Source organism: Pectinophora gossypiella, chromosome 12 (genome assembly GCF_024362695.1).
Source record: "Pectinophora gossypiella chromosome 12, ilPecGoss1.1, whole genome shotgun sequence".
Lineage (NCBI taxonomy): Eukaryota > Metazoa > Arthropoda > Insecta > Lepidoptera > Gelechiidae > Pectinophora > Pectinophora gossypiella.
In genome coordinates, this window is record NC_065415.1 from 7476447 (window position 1) to 7497474 (window position 21028).

The following is a 21028-nucleotide window of genomic DNA, read 5'->3' on the forward strand; positions in this document are numbered from 1 at the left end:
CGGAAGTAAGAGAAGTATGTCAGGATCGAAGCAAAATGGATAGTTTTTGCATACCCCGGTGGGAAATAGGCGTAAGTGTATGTATGTAAGTGGATTATGTATGTAAGTTAGTCCCTTGAAAGTAAGTTCTCTTAGTTCGTCCTTAGATAGTGGAATAATCTATGGGCCAATGTTCATCTAAATTAACACATAAACAAATTTACTACGAGTAATGCAATTGATTACGCATCATCCCGCGCCCAAATGAATAAACTTCTTTCACCCTAAGGTTACCTGGCAGAAATTACTCTTCAGCAATAAGGCCGCCTATTGTGCTTATTCGTCTGTGCATGTCCTGAATTTATATTTTTGTACAATAAAGAATTATCGATTGATTACACAGTATGCATTTTGGTTGGTTACATGATCAGACATTGTTTCATCAACTTATCAGAAGTTACCAGCCAACCCCATTAATGACCACGGCCAGTAACTAGTAAATTGCGTTAGACGTAAAAGATTGTGGATTTCTCGTGGAGACGGCCTCCGTGGTCCAGTGGTTGAGCATTAGGCTCACGATCCGGAGGTCCCGGGTTGGAATCCCGGTGGAGAAATATCACTAAAAAATACTTTGTGATCCCTATTTGGTTAGGTTAGGTTAGGTTACATATTACAGCGCCCTGTAGTTCCGGGCGCAAGAATAGGGCAAGAATAGGGACCCCCTGCCTGTCGTAAGAGGCGACTGAAAGGGGACACTGAAGATCGTGAGTGGTAAGGGCGGGGGCCCGAACCACTCAACACACGATCTCCGGGAGGGACGGCAATGCGATATGGCCTCGCATCGCCGTAAAACTGGGATGGCGTAGGGGTGGGGATCTACCCCGGGACGCGCTTTAGTGAAAGCAAGTGCGAGGGGAGCACCGGTGCGTTCGACAGAGATCCCGGAGCTCCCCGACATGCACAGCAGAGGGCCATCGGAGGGATTTTAGTCAGTAGGAGTCCGACATAACCTCGTTGCTCCCCCGGGTGGCGAGGTATCCATGAGGATTTCCCCTTCGTTAAAAAAAAAGGTTACATATTACAAGCTGATCACCTGATTCTCCGAAAGTAAGATGATTTGTGCTTCGTAAGGCGCGTAAACCTTTGATCCTAGTTAATACTACTTACTAGTGTAAGTAAGTAGTCGTTACTTGAGCCATATCAGGGGTCTTTAACCCTGCCACCAGGGTTGATGAGGTTAGTACTCCACCTCACAACCCACACGATAGGAGAAGAAGATTGCTACAGGTAAGACGTAGCCTAGTGAAATGACTAGTCACTCCGTTTATTTCGGGTTATTTAGTTGGAGCTTGCCTTGACATTGAATAAGAAAGCGCCCGAGGCGGTACATCAGATTCGTTAGCATTACCAGTCATAGATCCGATATATAAGCAGACACAATCACTCTCTAAATTATTCTAACACCAGCCACCAACAACATCATCATGTACACCAAGGTACAGCCGAAAATTTGGATTACTTAATCAATATATTTTTAACGTCTTAACTAATTAGCATATCGCCTTTTTTTTGACGTGACTTATTGTAGATTTGTCGCAGATGGCATTAACTACTTGGCCGGACAAATGGGGAGCGCTGAAGGCTCTCACCCGGTAGCATATCGCATCGTCGTCTTATAGTGAAAACCACGCAAGCGCCTTTTTGAAAAACAACATTGAAAGGTTTTGTTGAAGAAAATCAGTTCCAAATGTGATTTTCAAAAAGGCGCATATGTGGTATTCCCAATAAGACGATAACATACAAACCTAGTTTGGTATTATCGACGTCTACCACAGACAAAATATTGTTTAATTATTTATTTATTCACTAACTTCACAAACATAACAAATTGTGAAATGAAAACGAAATTTGAGAAAAATTGCCGATTGTAATAATTCTTACTTGTGTGTTGTCGTCCTAATTTATCAATTCATGTTATCAGGAAGGATTTTTGGATAAGTATACTTACAATCATTATATTTTTTTGTTCTTCCAGGTCATCGTTCTCCTGTGCGCCGCAGGCATCGCCTCTGCCGGCAACCTCTTGCACGCCGCCGCTCCCGTGGCATACGCTGCCGCCCCCGCTGTCACCACCTACGCCGCGGCTCCCGTTCTCAAATCCTACGCCGCTCCCGCTGTCGCTACCTACGCCGCCGCTCCCGCCGTCGCTACCTATGCCGCTGCTCCCGTAGTCAAGTCGTACGCCGCTCCCGCCGTAGCTACCTACGCCGCTGCTCCCGTAGTCAAGTCTTACGCCGCCCCCGCCGTGACCTACGCCGCTCCCGCTCCTGTCGCATACGCTAGCCCCGTTGTGACTAAGACCATCGCTGCTCCCGCTGTGGCAACTTACACCGCCGCCCCCGTCCTCAAGACCGCGGTCGCCTACTCCGCCGCCCCCGCAGTCTCTCACGTCTCTTACTCCGGTCTTGGTGTCAACTATGGCTGGTGAAGAATCTAGTCTCAAAATACTATTATTTTTAGAAGGAATATTTAAAACTTTATAAAATATACAATATTCGTGATATAAAAATATATGAAATGAGAAAAATATTAACATCTTTTTTTCTTTAATGTAATACCTACCCATCGTTATAAATACGTTAATACGATGTAAACATATTTAATAAGTAACTGTTACCTATTCATATAATATGTATAATAATTCATCATTTTGGTACCGTGAGAGCCTTCAGCGCTCCCCATTTGTCCGGCCAAATAGTTAATGCGATCTGCGGAAAATCTACAACAAGTCACGTCAAAAAACAAACAAAAAAGTTTGGTACCTACTGACACCCAAGATAATCTAATGACAGTCACAACTGGTATAAGTTTCGTGTCCCAAGCTTATAACTAGGCAATGAGCAACGTTCCCGGTTACATTCTGCAAAAACAACATAGATGGTGTTGTAATTGGTGTTCTTGATAATTACCTATTGTCTCATTGCTCTAGTAGGTACATAATTATTCAAAAATGCTTTGCTTTGCTTTTCTTTTTCATACTTCTCTTTATTATGATCAGAATAATAATGGGTAGAAGGTGTGTTGTGCCTGGGTGTACGAACAAGTGTAATTTTTTATCAATACCAAAAAATGACGACTTAGGGGGCATCTCGTCCCAGTCTTAAACTGGGCCCAGGGGCGAGTTTGCCCTTTTGTAATTTGATAATGGATAACTGGGCCCACTAAAAATGGACTTACTAGAAAGTTAAACGAAGGCAATTCTGTACAGCGCCATCTATATATTTTTAACGCAGCCTGGAAAGTCCATCATTAGAGATTTCTGAAGCCGATTTTACGACATTGTAAGAATGATAAGCTATTAGTTTTCACTTTAGGCCATTCACTAAAGCTTAAACTAATATAATAAATAAAGATAATGTTACTGGCTATCGCTAGACACGTACAACCACTTAATCCCACTCTTGGTAGGAAGAAATACTATTTTGCATTTATGAGGTAACTCGATAGTATCACGTGCTTTTATTATTGCCTTTTGTTTTGTACGTGACTTATTGTAGATTTCCCGCATATGGCATTCACTACTTGGGCGGAGACCATTATTGCCAGTATTAATAAATTGCTACCATTTAAATGTGGTATTGATTTAATAATGCGACCTTTAGCTTGAAGAATGTGCATTTATTACCTGGTTAAATATTTGTGTGTTGAGTTCATTGGAAAATTAATGTAAAATGACTCATAAGTAGACATGCTTCAACATATGACGAGAATAAGGTTACAAGAAATAGTAAATACTTCATAAATGATTTGAGATTTTCTTATTTAAATTTATTTTATTCTTATTTATTTAGTAAATATTTTATTGTCACTTTTGTCAATAATCTCCCCTATTAAAGTATATTGATAATGACGTCTTAGTCTCTAGACGATTGATCTTATGGTCTATTATAGGTAATTTTGAGCCACACTTCCGCTTTGTAAACCAAATCAACCCTATAACCATGTAATTAACTTTTTGATGGTTTATTCTTTTAATCGGTAAAAAGGAATACTGAACATTGCTTAAAATAGTAAAGACAAAGTGAATGGCGAAATATTACAAAACAACACCAAAAACATTACATACATACGATATACAAAAAACTAACCTGAATATTTAAGTCTAATAATTAATTTGTTATAATGTTCCTTGTTTACCAAAATGACCTTGTGTTTAGCCAATTTACACAAATTAGTAGTTAGTAGTCTACAAAAAATAGTCATTCGTCTTCAACTTCTGACATTATAGAGATCTAGTTTGTTATGTAAATGTGAAAATCTGTATTATTATAAACCTAACAGGAACACATAACTGCGATAGCTTTGAAAATATCCTTTGTTTTACAACAAAACATTTACTGCCTACAAATAGGTAAGTACTTGATATAAACTAGAAAATTCTGTTTCGAGATTTTTATTGGCTTTCGTTTGTCATATTAAAGTATTTTATTTACATGTTTTTCATAAAAAATACAGTCTTCATTAAAAATATCAACAATTGCTTTGGTATTTTCACCAGCCGTAGTTAGCACCTACACCGGAGTAAGTGACGTGTGAGACGGCGGGAGCGGCGGAGTAGGCGACCGCGGTCTTGAGAACGGGGGCGACGGGGGCGGCAGCGTAGGCAGGGGCAGCGTAGGACACGGCGGGGGCGGTGGCGTACGTGGATACAGCGGGAGCGGCGTACGATACGGCAGGAGCCGCGGCGTAAGTTGCAACGGGAGCGGCAACAGCCTTAGCGTACACCGGGCTAGCGGCATACGCCACAGGGGCAGCGGCTACAGCAGGGGCCGCGTAAGCCACAGTCTTAGCTACTGGGGCGGAATATTGAGTTTGGTAGGACACGGCGGGAGCGACTGCCTTCGCAACGACCGGAGCAGCAGCCGCGTAGGTAGCCACGGGAGCAGCAGCGTATGTGGCCACAGGAGCAGCATAGGTCTTAGCCAATACCGGGGCTGCAGCGTAAGACACCGCGGGGGCGGCCACGACGGGGGCAGCGGCGGCGTAAGTCTTAGCAACAACAGGTGCAGACACAGAGTGCCTGGTCACTGACTGGTAGGAGTAAGCCGGAGCCACGCTCTTGGCAACAACAGGAGCGGCGGCGTATGTGGCGACTGGAGCAGCGGCGTAGGTCTTAGCAACGACAGGGGCGGCATAACTGGTGACGGCAGCGGGAGCAGCGTAAGTTGCCACAGCCGGGGCTGCAGCGACGGCTTTGACGACGGGGGCAGCATAGCTGGTCACAGCGGGAGCGGCGTAGGTGGCGACGGCGGGAGCGGCGTAAGTCTTAGCTACAACGGGCGCCGCAGCGTAAGTCGCAACAGGAGCGGCGTATGACTGGGCGGCGTAAGCCACGGGGGCGGCGTATGTCTGCGCAGCATAGGCCGCAGGCGCGGCGTAGGTGTGCGCAGCATAAGAGACGGGAGCAGCGTAGGTCTGGGCCGCGTAAGGGGCAGCGTAAGCTACACCCGCAAGATTACCGGCCGACGCAATGCCAGCGGCACACAGGAATACTAAGAACTGTAACAAAGAAAACAGCTTTTACTTATTGTCCTGTATTTTAAAATAATATTTGTTTTTTCTTTACAATATCGGTTCACTTTTCAATACAATATCACTTGTTGGTATGTGGCGATGTGACTATACTATGCCTATTCACTCTAGCCTTGAAAACAATTGGCCATTTCTTTCAAAATAATTTGAAACCTTTGTGATTGTTACTTTTTTTTAAATAACATTGTGTTGACCATTATGAATATAAAAATATAATGAAAAGCGAAGGTAATTACTAAAATTCGCCTTTCACATTTGACTTAAGTATATTTCTTTTTTACAAAAAAAAATACTTTGTAAAATGATCCACCGTACCTTGCCGTACATGTTCAAGCCGTGTCTATTAGTGACAGAATAATTTCAACGACATCTGCATTCACTTTTATACCGCTTGGACAAACTGGTATCGAATCCTCAGAGAGGCTCCGCGAATACTTTGCAATCTACAAACATTGAAAAAACACATCTATGGCATTGGCATTAGAATGCACTACGACTGCTTGAAACAAGTTTGTCTTCTTTAACTGTAACAATGTCAGGGTGATACTTACTCCACCCAATCGAATATAAGTAATTTATTACAATCTGAATTTCTGTAGGCAGATTATAACACCAGTTTGGAATATAAATTATGTATTTAACGAGGAATATTATGAATTCCAATTGAACCTTCATGGTCTTTAAATAGCCCAAAGTATTGCATCTATCGTTTATTACGAGTACGAGTATTAAGTACATCATTAAGTATTATCTATTTTTTTTTTTTTTTTTTTTTTTTTTTTTTTTTTTTTTTTTTTTTTTTTTTTTGACGTGACTTATTGTAGATTAGCCGCAGATGGCATTAACTACTTGGCCGGACAAATGGGGAGCGCTGAAGGCTCTCACCCGGTACAACGTTTAAGACAACAGGCCTGAGGGTGCCCAGTTGGGCGCGAACCTCGGCTCAGGGCGTCGTCTGAGAGGAAAAATATTTGAAAGAATTAATCGACCCTAGTGGGTCGATAGCGATAAGCGCTGAATGAGGGAAATCGTCGACCACGCCGGCGGGGTCGGTATCGGGGTCCTGAAGTGTTTGGTGTCGCGAGCTGATTGGCTGCCTCTATGGCTAGAGTAATCGGGTCGTCGGGATCGTATATTACGTCCTTCGGACGCCGATACTTTTCAGTACCGTCCCTAAGCGGGATGTATTCGGAAGCCGCAACTACCAGGGGATTTGGGTGGTGCGGAGCAGAATCGAAAAAGTATTATCTATTGTATTTATCTATTTATTATAAAAGTTTGATTTTTAGGTCGAGTCCGGTGTTTGCATTTTTCTGGTGTTTCAATTAGTCAATTAGCAAGGTCAAAAATAAAACGCACCAGTTATGGTTACTTTTATATACTTAGATAAGTACTGTAATTTTAAGGAATGCCAATTTTACGATAAGTAAATATGAAATTCGGATTTTTACATGAGTAAGCAGTTCGTAAAACCTATTTCATCGTCATCAATTTAAGAGCCACACTCTCGTCGGAGCAGCATTTTCTATGCTACTGTTTAGGGTAAAATAGGGCAGTGGTTTCCCTCTTGCCTTCCGCCCCGCAGTAGGTACTCGGTCTGTCGCAAGTGGGATGGCGCCCAGAGTAGTCTAAAACGTATTTAAGGTATTTATAATAAATGTAAATATGATTAACTTCTCACACCTATTGAACGAGAAACATAATTATCAAACCGTATCCAATCTACATCATACTTACCACTTCGATCCTTAATATTTTAAAGATTTTTTTTGCGTCAGCTTAATGACGATACATATACCGAAGAATTTCGCATGTGGTGGTGTTATGGTTAACACGCTCGTCCCGGCTTGACAAGAGCTGTGGGTGCCAGTCCCGTCTGAGTCAAGTTTTTTTTCGATTTTATTCTGTACATTATTTTTACAATCGCAGAGGGACAGATAGTCTGCAGATAGCAGACTCATTTGACACGTGATAACCAAAAACGTGTACAATTTTTTGCAAGAACATTCGGTATTCAGTTCACGATAGTTTACAGCAGTAAGTAGTATTGTGAAACATTCTTTGAACTTGGTAAGTATGCTATTCTGCAACTTCGAGTTATGTACCCAATTTGCAGCTATACATACATACATAGTTATAGGCCTAGCACGCTAACGGCGCGAGTAGAGCGAGTAAATGTCCAAGCGCGAGTTGTCAAATTTGACAGACGAGTTCAGGTTCCTCGTTCACGCACCGACTTGCTTGCGACTTAAATATGAAAAGTCTGTCACACAAATGATGTTAAAAACTATAAATTTTCCCATTCCTTATGAAAATAGGTATCTGGTTTTTTTTTCTTGGCTCTTCTATAAGAAATATAATATAAAGTAAAAAGATATTTCCTTTGAAGTGCGACATCCTGAAAATATCGTGATGTCCCGGTAGTCACGTGTACTAAAGACCTTAATTTATGTGGCGTCGCGTCGCGTCGCGCTTACATAGCGTGCTACGCCTGTTAGTGACCATTGCAAGTACCATTTCTCTATCTATCTATACCAATAGATACAGTTATTGCTTATGTCGAGGTATCAGACATAAAGCACATTATGACGTGCTGTAGGCCGGAGAGTTTTCCGACTTGACCCGTATGTATGTAATATTGCTGGAATTGTACAATTTTTGTATTTGTTAGTCTATAATTTGCCTCTAAACACGTGTGCCAAATTCGCAAGGTGTGGGTATGAATAGTTATCCACGCATTTCTCAGAAACTACAACTCGCGCATTCTTTTATTGGATTAAATATTATCCCACATAGAAAATATTGCACATTTCATCGAAACGTAGTTTAAAAGTAGTAATAGGTATTAGTTGTAGTTTTAAAGTTACGGTCAATAAAATAATTGTTATGGAACAATAACAAAGGACTCATTGATGTCTTTTGTATGAAGGAAACAACTTAGAAGACAACATGAATCAGTTACAGGTCATTGAAGTATCATTAGTAATGATTTGGCGTGAATAAAGAAAATCTGAAAACTGTCAAGAATGTATCGGCCATACTTCGATATGTTTTAGATGACGTAGGGTACTTGTTTACTGACGTAAAATTAGTGCTGAAAGAGGGAAAACGTCCACCACGTCGCGTCGGCAGGGTCGGTATCGCTGATTGGCCGCATCTGTGGCTAGAGAACCTAATTAGAGCTTGTCGTTCGAGGGCCGAGAGCTTGAATTTCTTTGTGAACACATTTTGATTGTTAGAGTTTGTAAACTCATTCAACAGTTAACGTGGTGGAGTATGCTTGAGGGGAGGCTTGTGCCCAGCAGTGGGACGTATAATAGGCTATTTATGTTATGTTACGTAGCTTACGACTAGTCAGATGAAGTAACTACCCACGCCTCACTTAGCTACCAGCTTAGAGCTTTCTGTTATACCGACGTAATAGCCATATCACTGTCTAGGCTATCATTCGATTTTATGAGCAGAGCACTACTTACCTACTTGTTAATATTAATGCGATCAGTTGTCGAACTATTCAATATTCATACTGAATCTAAAATATGGAGTCGTAATTTAGATATTTTATAGCGTCACCTCAAAGACTCAGTAAATAAGTTTATTCCTTATTAGGAACGTTGAAAAAAATCCATAAGTCTACCTCACTTATCTGCCTATATACTAAAAAAAAATAACTGTTATGTAAGTACCGACTTTTTAAATAGCTGTCCCAGAAGTAATCTTCTTCTTTGCGAGTCGATGGCGATCGAAGCTAAATTTTTGCTGACCAATAATTGGCCACGCTTACGGCATTGTCTTTAAATAGGCTCCGGACACAGGTTGGCCGCTGCAAGGATAATCTCTGCAGGTGGGGATACCTGGTTGATGGTTGCGATGATTGCGAGTGTGGAGTATCACCACAAACTATGGCTCACCTTTTGTGCTGTCCTAAGTGCCCTAACACCTGCACTATTGAAGACCTGTACGAAGCCAGAAGTAATGAATCTTTAAGTATCAGACAAATTGTAGAGACCATAACAACAGAAAGAACAGTAAATAGTATTTAATGCCGTCAATGGATTGTAAGGTTAGGTTAGGCTAGGGCTCGAGCTACTGCTATCATACATTTGTGAATGTAAGTACCTACTTACAATTTTTTTTATAGGTAATTAGTAAAAAGTTTTGATGTTATATTAAGGAAGATTTAAATATTTAAATATGTAATTTCTATGCCCTAATTGTATTCCATATACAACCTACTAAGATCCTACAATGAGAATCATTGATGTAATTGGTGGTGTTATTTTTACCCGACTTCGGCAAAGCAAAAAGAAGGATTATGTGACATTCTGACAAGTGGTTTAGAAGTTAGGTTGGAACGGACGGAAAGACGTGCATACGGACATACATAGCGGTCAAACACATAACCCTCATTTTTGCTTCGCTGCAGTCGGGTAAAAACTAAAACCCGAGTTCGGAAAAATCGATCTAAAAAGTATTAAACAAGAAAATATGTATATGTAAATATATGTCTCTGAAATTCTTCCGAATATCACTATTAGAGAAGATAGCCGTGATCTTATTCCAATCTGACCTAAAAGTTTGCTTACCACGGAATACGACCACGGCTATCTAATAAACATCACTATTCGAAAGAATTTCAGAGACATATACCTATTTTCTTGTTTAATACTTTTTAGAGCGTGATTTTTCCGTAGTCGGATTTTAGTTTCTAAACTTATATTTTTCACTTAGCAATCGTTACAGTCAAGTCAATGGCTTTCGAACGACTATTAACAACTTCAGACTTATCTTGCACTTGAGATCTGTCTCAGTAATAGAACACCTTATTTACCTAAAATTTACAAAGTATTTTGCACAAAACGTACCTAATGTTGAAAAACTGTACTCTACTTAGGTACTTACCTATAACCCAATTTGGTGTCCAAAACTAAAATAACAGTCACGTTTCAGAAAACTGTCTGCGCTTGTATCTAATATATTATCTGCTGATTTTTATAGACTGCTCCATATTTTTATAATGAAGACAATGTTTATTTTTGGGTGGAAGCCATATTCGCAAACCATTGTTGCATAGTAGGTAAGTAAACTCGTTTGGAAGTTGTTCAAAATGAATAGGTATTATAATTATTCGACGGATCATACAATTTGTGTTTAAAATACAGTGTGTTTTTCATAATAATAAAAAAGTAAGTAAAGTTACTTTGTTAATGTGATAATTACATAGTTCTATGTAATTATCACAGTCAATTTGAGAAATATTTTGCGAGGTATGACTATTTTAAATGTTAGTGATAATTTTATTGATGTGTTAATTCTTTTTCACCCATATAAGGTTAGGTATTCAATTTAATTTTAAATTACTTTCGTGTTCGGTCTGTTGCATTTCAATGTCACATTATTATGTAACTACCTATGTAGAAATGAGTAGCATGTCCTAGTGTCTAGAGATAGCTTAGATGAAAATCAAGGTGGAAGTAAAGTAAAGTCAGCAAATAATTTTGTATGGCAAGTCGTTTATTTTACATTGGTCTATTTACAATAAATTATTCGAGGATTCAGTTACCAACCATAGTTAGCACCGTGTCCGCTGTAGGACAGGTGAGACACAGCGGGGGCGGCGGAGTACGCCACAGCGGATTTCAGGATGGGGGCGGCGGCCGCGTAAGTTGCGACGGCGGGGGCGGCGTAGGTCTTAGCGACCACAGGGGCGCTGTAGGCCACGGCGGGGGCAGCAGCGTAAGCCGCCACAGCGGGAGCGGCGTAGGTCTTAGCGACGATGGGGGCGCTGTAGGCTACGGCGGGGGATCCGTGGGCAGTGTGGGTCGAGTACGAAGAGTAGGAAGACACAGCAGGAGCAGCGTAGGTCTTGGCAACCACGGCGGGAGCGGCGTAGGCGACGGGAGCGATAGCCTTAGCCACAACGGGGGCAGCGGCGTAGGTGGCGACGGGAGAGCCGTGCGCGGTGTGGGTGGAGTAGGCAGAGTAGGAAGACACGGCGGGGGAGATGGTCTTGGTTACAACCGCGGGGGCAGCAGCGTAGGTCGCGACGGCGGGAGCGGCGTAGGTCTTGGCAACCACGGCGGGAGCGGCGTAGGCGACGGGAGCGATAGCCTTAGCCACAACAGGGGCAGCGGCGTAGGTGGCCACGGGAGAGCCATGAGCGGTCTGGGTCGAGTACGCGGAGTAGGAAGACACGGCGGGGGTGATGGTCTTAGTCACAACCGCGGGAGCAGCGGCGTATGTGGCGACGGCGGGAGCGGCGTACGCAGCGGGGGCGGCGTAGGCGACGGGAGAGCCGTGAGCGGTGTGGGTCGAATAGGATGAGTAGGAAGACACAGCCGGGGAGATGGTCTTGGTGACGACCGCCGGGGCGGCGGCGTAGGTCGCGACGGCCGGGGCGGCGTATGCGTGGCCGCTGTAAGCCAAGGGAGCGGCTCCGAGGAGACCACCGGCGTTGGCAACGCCCAGGGCGCAGAGAGCGACGATCAGCTGCAAAACAATTCACAAATTACTAAGTTGCACTAATGAATACCCTAGAAAAACTAATTAAAGAAACCACCGAACAGAAACTCCGACTCTTCAGCTCAACGTCCTCACGACCTAAATTGCGAAAGTTTAGTCAAATCCTCGAACACAATTGAGTAACAATTCGCTAAGATTTATGACTCGAGTGCTCAACAATTGACAATTAAAGGTTAACACACCTTGGCGTACATGTTGGTGCTGCTAAAGTTGGCAACTGAATAATTTCGACAATGAGTGCTCTGGTTTTTATACTACAGTTGCGTCCAGTGTCCAATTCACTTTCATTGCCAAGGTGAGCCGGGTATGTATGACGACGTAATATTAGCCTACGCGTTGATTCAGAGATAGCCTTTCGATTTCGTTTGTTCCGTTTGTGACGGGTAGCAAAGCATAGGGCACGCGAGCCTTGGACGCTACTTGCAAATGTCCTCATTATGCAGAAGGCGAATCGATAGGTGTTTGGCCGCTAACTACTCAGTAAATGTGGATGAATGTTTCATAAGTACTTGAAGGTATCCTAGTTTTTATTTTGTTTTGTAAGTATGGTTATTAAAGTTTAAAAAGCTAGATAGAAGCCAGAAGTTTAGTGCAGTTTTAGCGTTCTGAAAAAAAATGTGAGAAGAAAATTTACCTAATAAGTAGTTATGTAAATAAATCCATATAAATAGTATACTTTTAATTCTAAATTGACAATTCAGAGAAAATACGTAGCTAAAAGAAAGATTAGGAAACAATACGATATCTGACTAACTTCATTCATTTACCTACATACATTCTACCTACATACTTATTCAAATCATTTTTAGATTTAAAATATTTTTTTTGACTAGCCATTCACACTTTATAAACATTAATTCAGGAAGGCAATGCGATAATTATTTTTGCGCGACACAATCCGTATCTGAGGCGACATATCAAGGACATATTCGTTTCCTACTCATTCGGTAGAATTCGTTTGATCAGTCTTCACTATCGGTAAGTAATCAGAATCTGATAATATTTTTGTATTTATTTAATTTTAAATAAAATTAATAGTGCGTCTGAAGAGGAAATGTTACTTATTTTTATTATAAAAATAATTTACTTATTTTTATTATAAAAAAAGTGTTTGTTAATAAACAATTTGCAGTATTTGTAGAATAACTCAAAGAGTTTCAACAATGATATTACTTTCATCTGACAACCCTGGCACTTCACAATTTTTACCCAAAAATGGGGAAAAATACTAAAATCTGACAACATTCTTGACCATGTGTAATAATTTTATCGCGACTGTACTTGTCTTGATAAATGTATGACATAGGTTATAATGACTTTTTGACATATTTCTACAAAGAAATTCAGGTCCAAATTATGATGGTAGGGAGTACTATTTCATACGAGTTTATTGACATTAGTTATAAACTGAAGTATGCAAGCATTCCCCAGATAATAGGTATTTTCAAAACGTCAAGCTAGCGGGATCAAAGAACTGCCTTTATAACTTTGGAACCGTTGAAGTACTACTTTCGGTATTTTGCAGGGGGTGAGTACTATTTCGGTACTATTTTTTGGCGTTTAAATCAAAGCGAAAGACCTTGTCGTTAACTCTCGCCAAATTTCGCTCACCGTCAAGCTAGCAAGTGCAATAAAACATGGCTATAAATCCAGAACCGTGATGGTACTATTTTTTTTACAACAGGTACTATTTTTTTCAATAAGAGTACTATTTTTTGGTATGGTCAAATTATTTTTTCGTGCCCATTTTTTTTTTGAGGCCGCTAGCTTGACGCACACTACAAGATCCCACTGCTGGGAAAGGCCTCCCCTTCCTATTTCCACTTTTCGCGGTCCTGTGCGCACTCCGGCCAGTCCCTCCGGCAAGCGTCCAAGTCGTCACGCCATTTCTTTCGAGGTCTACCACGACGCCTGTACCCGTCATGAGGCACCCATTGCGTGACGATCCGTGCCCACCGCTCAGGGTGCATGCGACAAACATGTCCGGCCCAATCCCAAAACATGAACTGCACTTTTTTTAATTAGGTTACTGTCGTCTTGTGTGTCGCCGTGTTTTCGGACTTGCACCAATGGGTATTAACTTATCTAATACGAGCAATTTTCTCTTAAAAAGTTCGATCATTATAGACGGTAATACGGCTCACCACCTAACACGTTGGTCTAACAGAAAGCTCGAAGACACGTTATTGGTACTTACTGAAATCTTACTTACTAGCCCAATGACATAGCGAGGAGAACCGATGGCCGATGGGGCGGAAAGGTTCTAGAATGGCGACCACGTGTCGGACGACGCTCAGTGGGTCCGCTACAAGGTGGACCGACGATCTGGTGAAGGTCGCGGGAAGCCGCTGGATGCGGGCAGCGCAGGACCGATCGTCGTGGAGATCCTTGGGGGAGGCCTATGCCCAGCAGTGGGCGTCATACGGCTGATGATGATGATGATGATGGTGAGCCCAATGAGAGGCTTTCCAGACTACGTTCCTCAAAAACAATATAGATGGCGCTGTATAGATAGTTTTTGAATATAAATGATGAGCGTTTTTATTACACTCAGGCACAATTACATCATCTACATATTATTCTGATCAGAATAAAGAGATACAATATATTGCTTCTTTTTTTTGCTATAGTCAGCAACATAATTCTATACTGCATCATAGGCTGTAATACAAGTATTCAAAGAAAGAAAGAAAGAAAGTATTTATTATTAGAGGACACCACAGTAACAATACAAACACAGTAGGGAAAAAAAAATATTACACAAAATCACAAATATTAACAAAAACGTAAAAGAAACAGAAAAATAATAATAAAATTCATTAATATTTATTTATTTTTATTTTTTAATATTCATATACTTAGTCAGCTATGGTACCTACCTATTTATACCTGTGTCCAAGACTAAGCTATTTTAAGGAAATAATTGTACCTACTTTTTTGGCAATAAAAATTATTATTATAATTATTATATTTACTGTAAAAAAGGACATGATTTGATTCAAATATTAAGCAAGAATAATAAAATTGTTTGTATGTCGTTTTTGTATATGCTTCTGAATTATATAGGTACCCGAGTAATAAGAAAATAGCTAATTATCACGTTAAAGCTGTAGAACGACATCTATATTATTTTTGGTAAACGTAGCCTGAAAAGTCCCTCATTGGGAATATGAGAGCTTGTGTTATGAAATCTCCAATGAACCGTAAACATATAAACATAAACTGCCTATATACGTCCCACTGCTGGGCACAGGCCTCCCCTCAATCAACCGGAGGGGGTATGGAGCATACTCCACCACGCTGCGCTGCTCCACTGCGGGTTGGTGGAGGTGTTTTTACGGCTAATAGCCGGGACCAACGGCTTAACGTGCCCTCCGAAGCACGGAATCATCTTACTTTTTCGGACAATCAGGTGATTCAAGCCTGAAAAGTCCTTACCAAACAAAGGACAGTTCACAAAGTGATTTCGACAATGTCCCCATCGGGAATCGAACCCGGACCTCCAGATCGTGAGCCTAACGCTCTAACCACTAGACCACGGAGGCTGTCAATGAACCGTATTTTTTTTAAATTTAGTTACTAGCTATCGTTGTCAACCGATTCATCAAACGAATTTGATCACGGTATTTTTTAAATAGGTAGGAGTTATTAAGTGAAAATATCCTTGAAATAACAGGGCTCTCTCTACTAACTTTGCGTAATCGATATCGCTCTACTTAGTCAACCGTCTCATGTTCTAAAAAAGTGCGTACGAATAAATCTAATCTACTATAAAAGCGAAGTACTTATTTATCGCATGTTCTATGAAACTACTTAACGCGGAATGATCCTTGTACTTAAAAGTAGTAATTATAATATTAGCTTTGGGTCCCTCAATACATGGTATAAGAATACCGCCGCCATTGCTAGCCCTTTGATGACGTAAGTGTTACCACTGTGTTATCATTAAATTAGTATCCCCAACATTCTAAGGACGTAAATTTTATTATTGAAAATTAAGTGAATTACTAACTAACGTATTGAATTACTATTACTTGTCACATAGAAAATAAGAAAATCTTTTACTAAAAGTTCAAAATTTCCTTACAAAGTAAATATAAAAACATTGGTCGTGGGTAATTTATTTTTTACAAAATGGCAACGCAGGGAGTGATGACGTCAGCTGGGCTAACCTTGAAATGTTAGCTGTCACTTTTGAGCATACCTGGTCTTCTTATACCATGCCTCAATAGACGCAGGCGCGGCAGACCAAGGCTACAGATTAGGTAGATTGCATGACGAAATCGACACCTTCTTGCAAATGTGCCCGAAAACAGAAGGCTTCTTCCAAAAACTTTTTTTAACCTGACTTACAAATAAGTTAGTAAGTAATAAGCTTTGCCCAGGCAATAACTATATGTACTTAAAAGGAGTAAAACTTAAGAAAACCGTTACAAACTACCATAAATGCATCTTAACAGCTAGTACACACGTCACAGTACCTTCATAATCCACTAAGTGTACCCAAAAGATGAGAAGGTACCACAAAAACGCACTGATAAGCTCACAGGGTTCACAAGACTGACAGTTCTTTGATTGGTTATGGAATAGAGACTTTTCGAAGATGTAGAAAATTTCACTTCGCATAACAACCTAAACAATTATCGAATCAAACATAATTGCTTAATGACGGCTTTAAATTCTTTTGACTATTTGAAATTCTGCATACACACTACATAAACTCACGCCCGTAATCTTTAATGGGGTGATCACAGCTACAAGTAATCAAAAGACAACTTGCAGCCGCTTTTGATAGAAAATTCTAATTTGTACCTTTAATAAAATAAAGGCTTCTATAGTCTAGTGGTTAGAGTGTGTTGCTCTCGATCTGAAAGTGACTGGTTCGATTTCTTGTTTGGTTAGTTCATTTCATGTCCGAAAGTAAGTTACGAGTAATTCGTGCTTCGGAGGGTTATGTTAAGCAGTTGGTCCCGGCTATTATTTACATACTTAAGTATGTCGTTGTTACAAAAACATGTGAGGGGTCTTTGGCGGCTTAATAGTAACCCTGACACCACAGTTGGTGAGATCGGTCACTGACCTTACAAATTTCACGAGAGAAGAAGTAGCAGGTAATCAGACCATTTCCCATCAGTCCACCATGTCAAAAGAGACTCAATCCCTTTGGCGGTTTTTAATGTTACTAGAGGAATCTGTGCTAATCACCAAACTTTAATTACTAAAGTTCTAAGCCCTGAAAAGCCCTCTTTCGGTTTAATAAACTGCTAGGGGTCATTAGCTAGAATCAACAACGCCGACGTCACGTCGTGTCGACGCCAAAATTCTAATTTATTTACTTATTTATAAAAAAATAAAATAGAATTTTTAATCTAGAGCCTACATGCCATACAAATAAGGATCTAAAGAAATAGCAACCTCTGTCGGTCTCCGCCCTGACCCATGGTCATACCCTGAGTATTTTGCCTTGTCCAGTTTAAAGACAAGTCTCCTGTTGCATAAGCTCACGACTAGGTGAGGAAAATACTACCACGGTCTCTCGTGAACGTCAGGACCACCTATGTAGTATCATATATCTTAATAAAATTATATGCTGGAAGATTTACGAATTTTGTGCTGAAATATATGAGTACATTTCGCCCTAGCATTATTCCGTTATTCACAGGGTCCGCTTACTTAACCTGAAGATTTGACTGGTTTGGTTTTTTTACAGATGCGACTGCCTGTCTGACATCCAACCCGCAAAGGGAAGTTCAACCCAATGCAGACTAGGTCCTCGCTGAAAATGCATTTCTTGGGAATTTTGTTTCCTCACGATGTTTTCCTTCACCGCTGTGCACGTGATAATACATAATTTATGATCCAAACATGAATTTGTTTAGGCTTGTGCTGGATTCGAACCTGCGACCTCAAAGTGAGATTCAAGCGTTCTACCAACTGGGCGGCCACAGCTCCTGTGCTGAAATGAACTAAGACAATAAAGATTTGTACTTAAAAGCTTTGAGCGCAAAATGGTATGGCCTCATGCACCGGCCAACCTGACGTCAGGTCCGCCAGTTTGCGGATATTGCGATTCACGATCCTTTGATAAACCATGGTTTATTGAGAAAAAAAAATAAACTCTTGTAGGTCATATCAGTTTTTTCACCTAGGTATTTAAATTCAGATTAAGCGGATATGAAAGTATTTATAGATTGGTAGTTTTTTCCTTCTTGTAGCGAGAACAAAAGTAGGTAGGTACTTTTAGCGACACTGAATAGGTATAATGATTCCTACTAAGGCCGCCAACAGACGGACTACATGGCAGCAACCGCATGTAATCGAAACATCAACCGCGCACAGTCGCTATTTATTTATTCATTTATAGTGGAATCACTGAAGGGTTTTTCTATCTTGCCAGGGACAGGTCCGATTTTGATGATTTTTTTCTTTTGTAGAGGTAGTTTTTTTAGAACATTTAAAATCAGAAACATCTTGAGTGGCGCAAATAAATATTTCGATGAAATGAAAAAAATATTTGGATTTTTTTTTATTCGAACGAAAAATGGATACAGAAACGGCTTTTAATTAGTAGCCCTAAACCGTTTTTTTGTCTGTCCGTTTATCTGTCAGAGGGTCTTCAATCAGTTGAATATAGCGAGTGTCCATGGTTGCTGGTCCAACTGCGCGCGGTTGGTGATCTAATTGCACGCGGTTGCTGATCTATAGGCCTAACATGATTCTGACGATATAATTATGTCGTTTTGTCTATTGGTGCTAATATGTGAACCCAAATAAGTCATGTCGTTCTGTCCAAATACGAAAAAAATCACGTGGCACGCCTGTTACTAAAAAAAACCAAACTTATCGATTTCGAAATAAAAAAATAAGGCGATCGATAGTTTTATCAAGTTGCGCATTTTAGCCCTGCTGACAGCAGTTGGTGATCTGACTGCGCGCGGTTGCTGTGGTGCAGGCCGTCTGTTGGCAGCCTTAGGTAGCTCAAGGTTGGTTGACCGCAAGTCATTCCCCTTTATGTACCACACGACATTTTCTGAGACATCGTGCTTGTCGTAATTTCTGTCACTTTTACCGAATATTTACCTTACTTATATATTTCTTGTCTACTATGAACTACCTAGAAGTAATAAATGCATTACAATACTAATTATAAAAACTCTTTATTGCACTTATTGTTATAATAAAAAAAACTTTATGGATTACTCCTTCTCGAAATTTAACTTTTATTTTAGGTAAGTATGTCCACAATCCACCTTTTTTTTTGACGTGACTTATTGTAGGTTTGCCGCAGATGGCATTAACTACTTGGCCGGACAAATGAGGAGCGCTGAAGGCTCTCACCCGGTACAAAGTTTAAGACAACAGGCCCGAGGGTGCCCAGTTCGGCGCGAACCTTGGCTCAGGGCGTCTGAGAGGAAAAATATTTGAAAGAATTAATCGACCCTAGTAGGTCGATAGCGATAAGCGCTGATTGAGGGACCACAATCCAACACACACACATACATATACATGTTGTGTGCACCTATAATTCGCATATGTAACAATCCAATTCCTGATGTAACTTCTATTTTATTCAATGTTTTATTTGTATAAGCTGTTGGTGTACCTTTTATAAATAAATAAATATCCACAATATATTATACATCAATAATGGCCATCCAGCTTAAACGCGCTCGGTCTGCGATTGTTGAAGTTAAGCAACTTTCGCAAAGGCCCGTCATAGGAAGGCGGCGACGGGCGTACTTGGTCGCAATCGACCGAGCGCCGCCTTGACGGGGACCTGTGGACGGCCTCCGGGCCGGGGGACCGCCGTCCACAACATAGGTCCCGTGCTGTAGGGCTCCCCAAGTGTTCCGGGCAGCTCTCGGCGGAGGGGGAGGCGCTCCCAGCGCCCATGGGAGCGCTCCCATGGGCGCTGGGCCCTAAAGGGCATCCGCCGGCGGGGACGTGGTTGTGTGCAATTGCGTTCCCATATCCCCGCCACACGGCGGCAAGGAGGAACACCGTTGGGTTTTAGTGGGTATACCGGGTGGTGACACCCGGGGAGTCCCACATAACGCACATAACGTATGCGCAACGCATTTCCCAACGTTAAAAAAAAGGCCGGTCATAGGATGTGTGATCACAAAAAAAAGTTTTCATCTCGAGCTCCTCAGTGCTTCGGAAGGCACGTTAAGCCGTTGGTCCCGGCTGCATAAGCAGTCGTTAATAACCATCAATCCGCACTGGGCCCGCGTGGTGGTTTAAGGCCCAATCTCCCTATCCATCCATAGGGAAGGCCCGTGCCCCAGCAATGGGGATACGTTAATGGGCTGGTGATGAATGGCCACCCTATCCACCACGACAGTGATTCCGGTCGTCAGTTATGTCTACTATATGGTACTTATGTATTTTTTATTATTATTTTATTTTACTTTTTTAGCGCGCTACACTGCCGATGTACAAATGTACTATATCCTCTGCCGAAGGTTGTCTGGAAGAGATCGCTCTTTGCGATAAGGCCACCTTTGCCCACCTTCGAATAAGTTTCTCCTGTAAATGTCTTGTAAAGAGTGCAATAAGGCGTTAATTATGATTATGATATTATAACCTTATGTTGGTAGGAACGTGGATAGCATAGATGATACCTAATACCCAAACGAGGATCGAACCTACGACCGTTGATTTCGATACTAGCTTTTAAGCTCCCGCAGGTTTTGGCTTTTGGTAAGTAAATCAAATTATACTTAATTGATAGCGTTTATTGTTGTTCAAAAGTACTCGTAATCTTTTGTTATATATGCTTAACTAGTTGTAAATTGACGGGAAGGTTTGTTTATATTATTTATTTATTTATTTTAAATGTTCTGATTATCTTAAAAATAAACTGTTAATAAAGGTAAATTTTACTTGTGCAAAAGAGAAAATGTCAGTAACCTGCCTTTAGGTACAAGTGAGG

The 21028-nt window shown here is 41.1% G+C and overlaps 3 protein-coding genes across 3 annotated transcripts; 1 reads left to right on the forward strand and 2 right to left on the reverse strand.

Moving 5' to 3' along the window:
• Window positions 1–1463: 1463 nt before the first annotated feature.
• Window positions 1464–2467, forward strand: LOC126371117 (cuticle protein 16.5-like). The gene is made up of 2 exons (XM_050016331.1): window positions 1464–1475; window positions 2015–2467. The coding sequence occupies exons 1-2, from the start codon at window positions 1464–1466 to the stop codon at window positions 2465–2467; spliced, it is 465 nt and encodes a 154-aa protein (XP_049872288.1).
• A 1949-nt stretch (window positions 2468–4416) lies between these two features.
• LOC126371093 (cuticle protein-like) lies at window positions 4417–5906 on the reverse strand. Its single transcript, XM_050016299.1, has 2 exons — window positions 5887–5906; window positions 4417–5538 (listed from the first exon to the last, which is right to left on the reverse strand). Exons 1-2 carry the CDS (start codon window positions 5896–5898, stop codon window positions 4531–4533), a joined length of 1020 nt encoding a protein of 339 aa, XP_049872256.1. The 5' UTR covers window positions 5899–5906; the 3' UTR covers window positions 4417–4530.
• Window positions 5907–11064: 5158 nt separating this feature from the next.
• LOC126371098 (cuticle protein 16.5-like) lies at window positions 11065–12300 on the reverse strand. The gene is made up of 2 exons (XM_050016303.1): window positions 12276–12300; window positions 11065–12060 (listed from the first exon to the last, which is right to left on the reverse strand). Exons 1-2 carry the CDS (start codon window positions 12285–12287, stop codon window positions 11131–11133), a joined length of 942 nt encoding a protein of 313 aa, XP_049872260.1. The 5' UTR covers window positions 12288–12300; the 3' UTR covers window positions 11065–11130.
• Between the last annotated feature and the right edge of the window lie 8728 nt (window positions 12301–21028).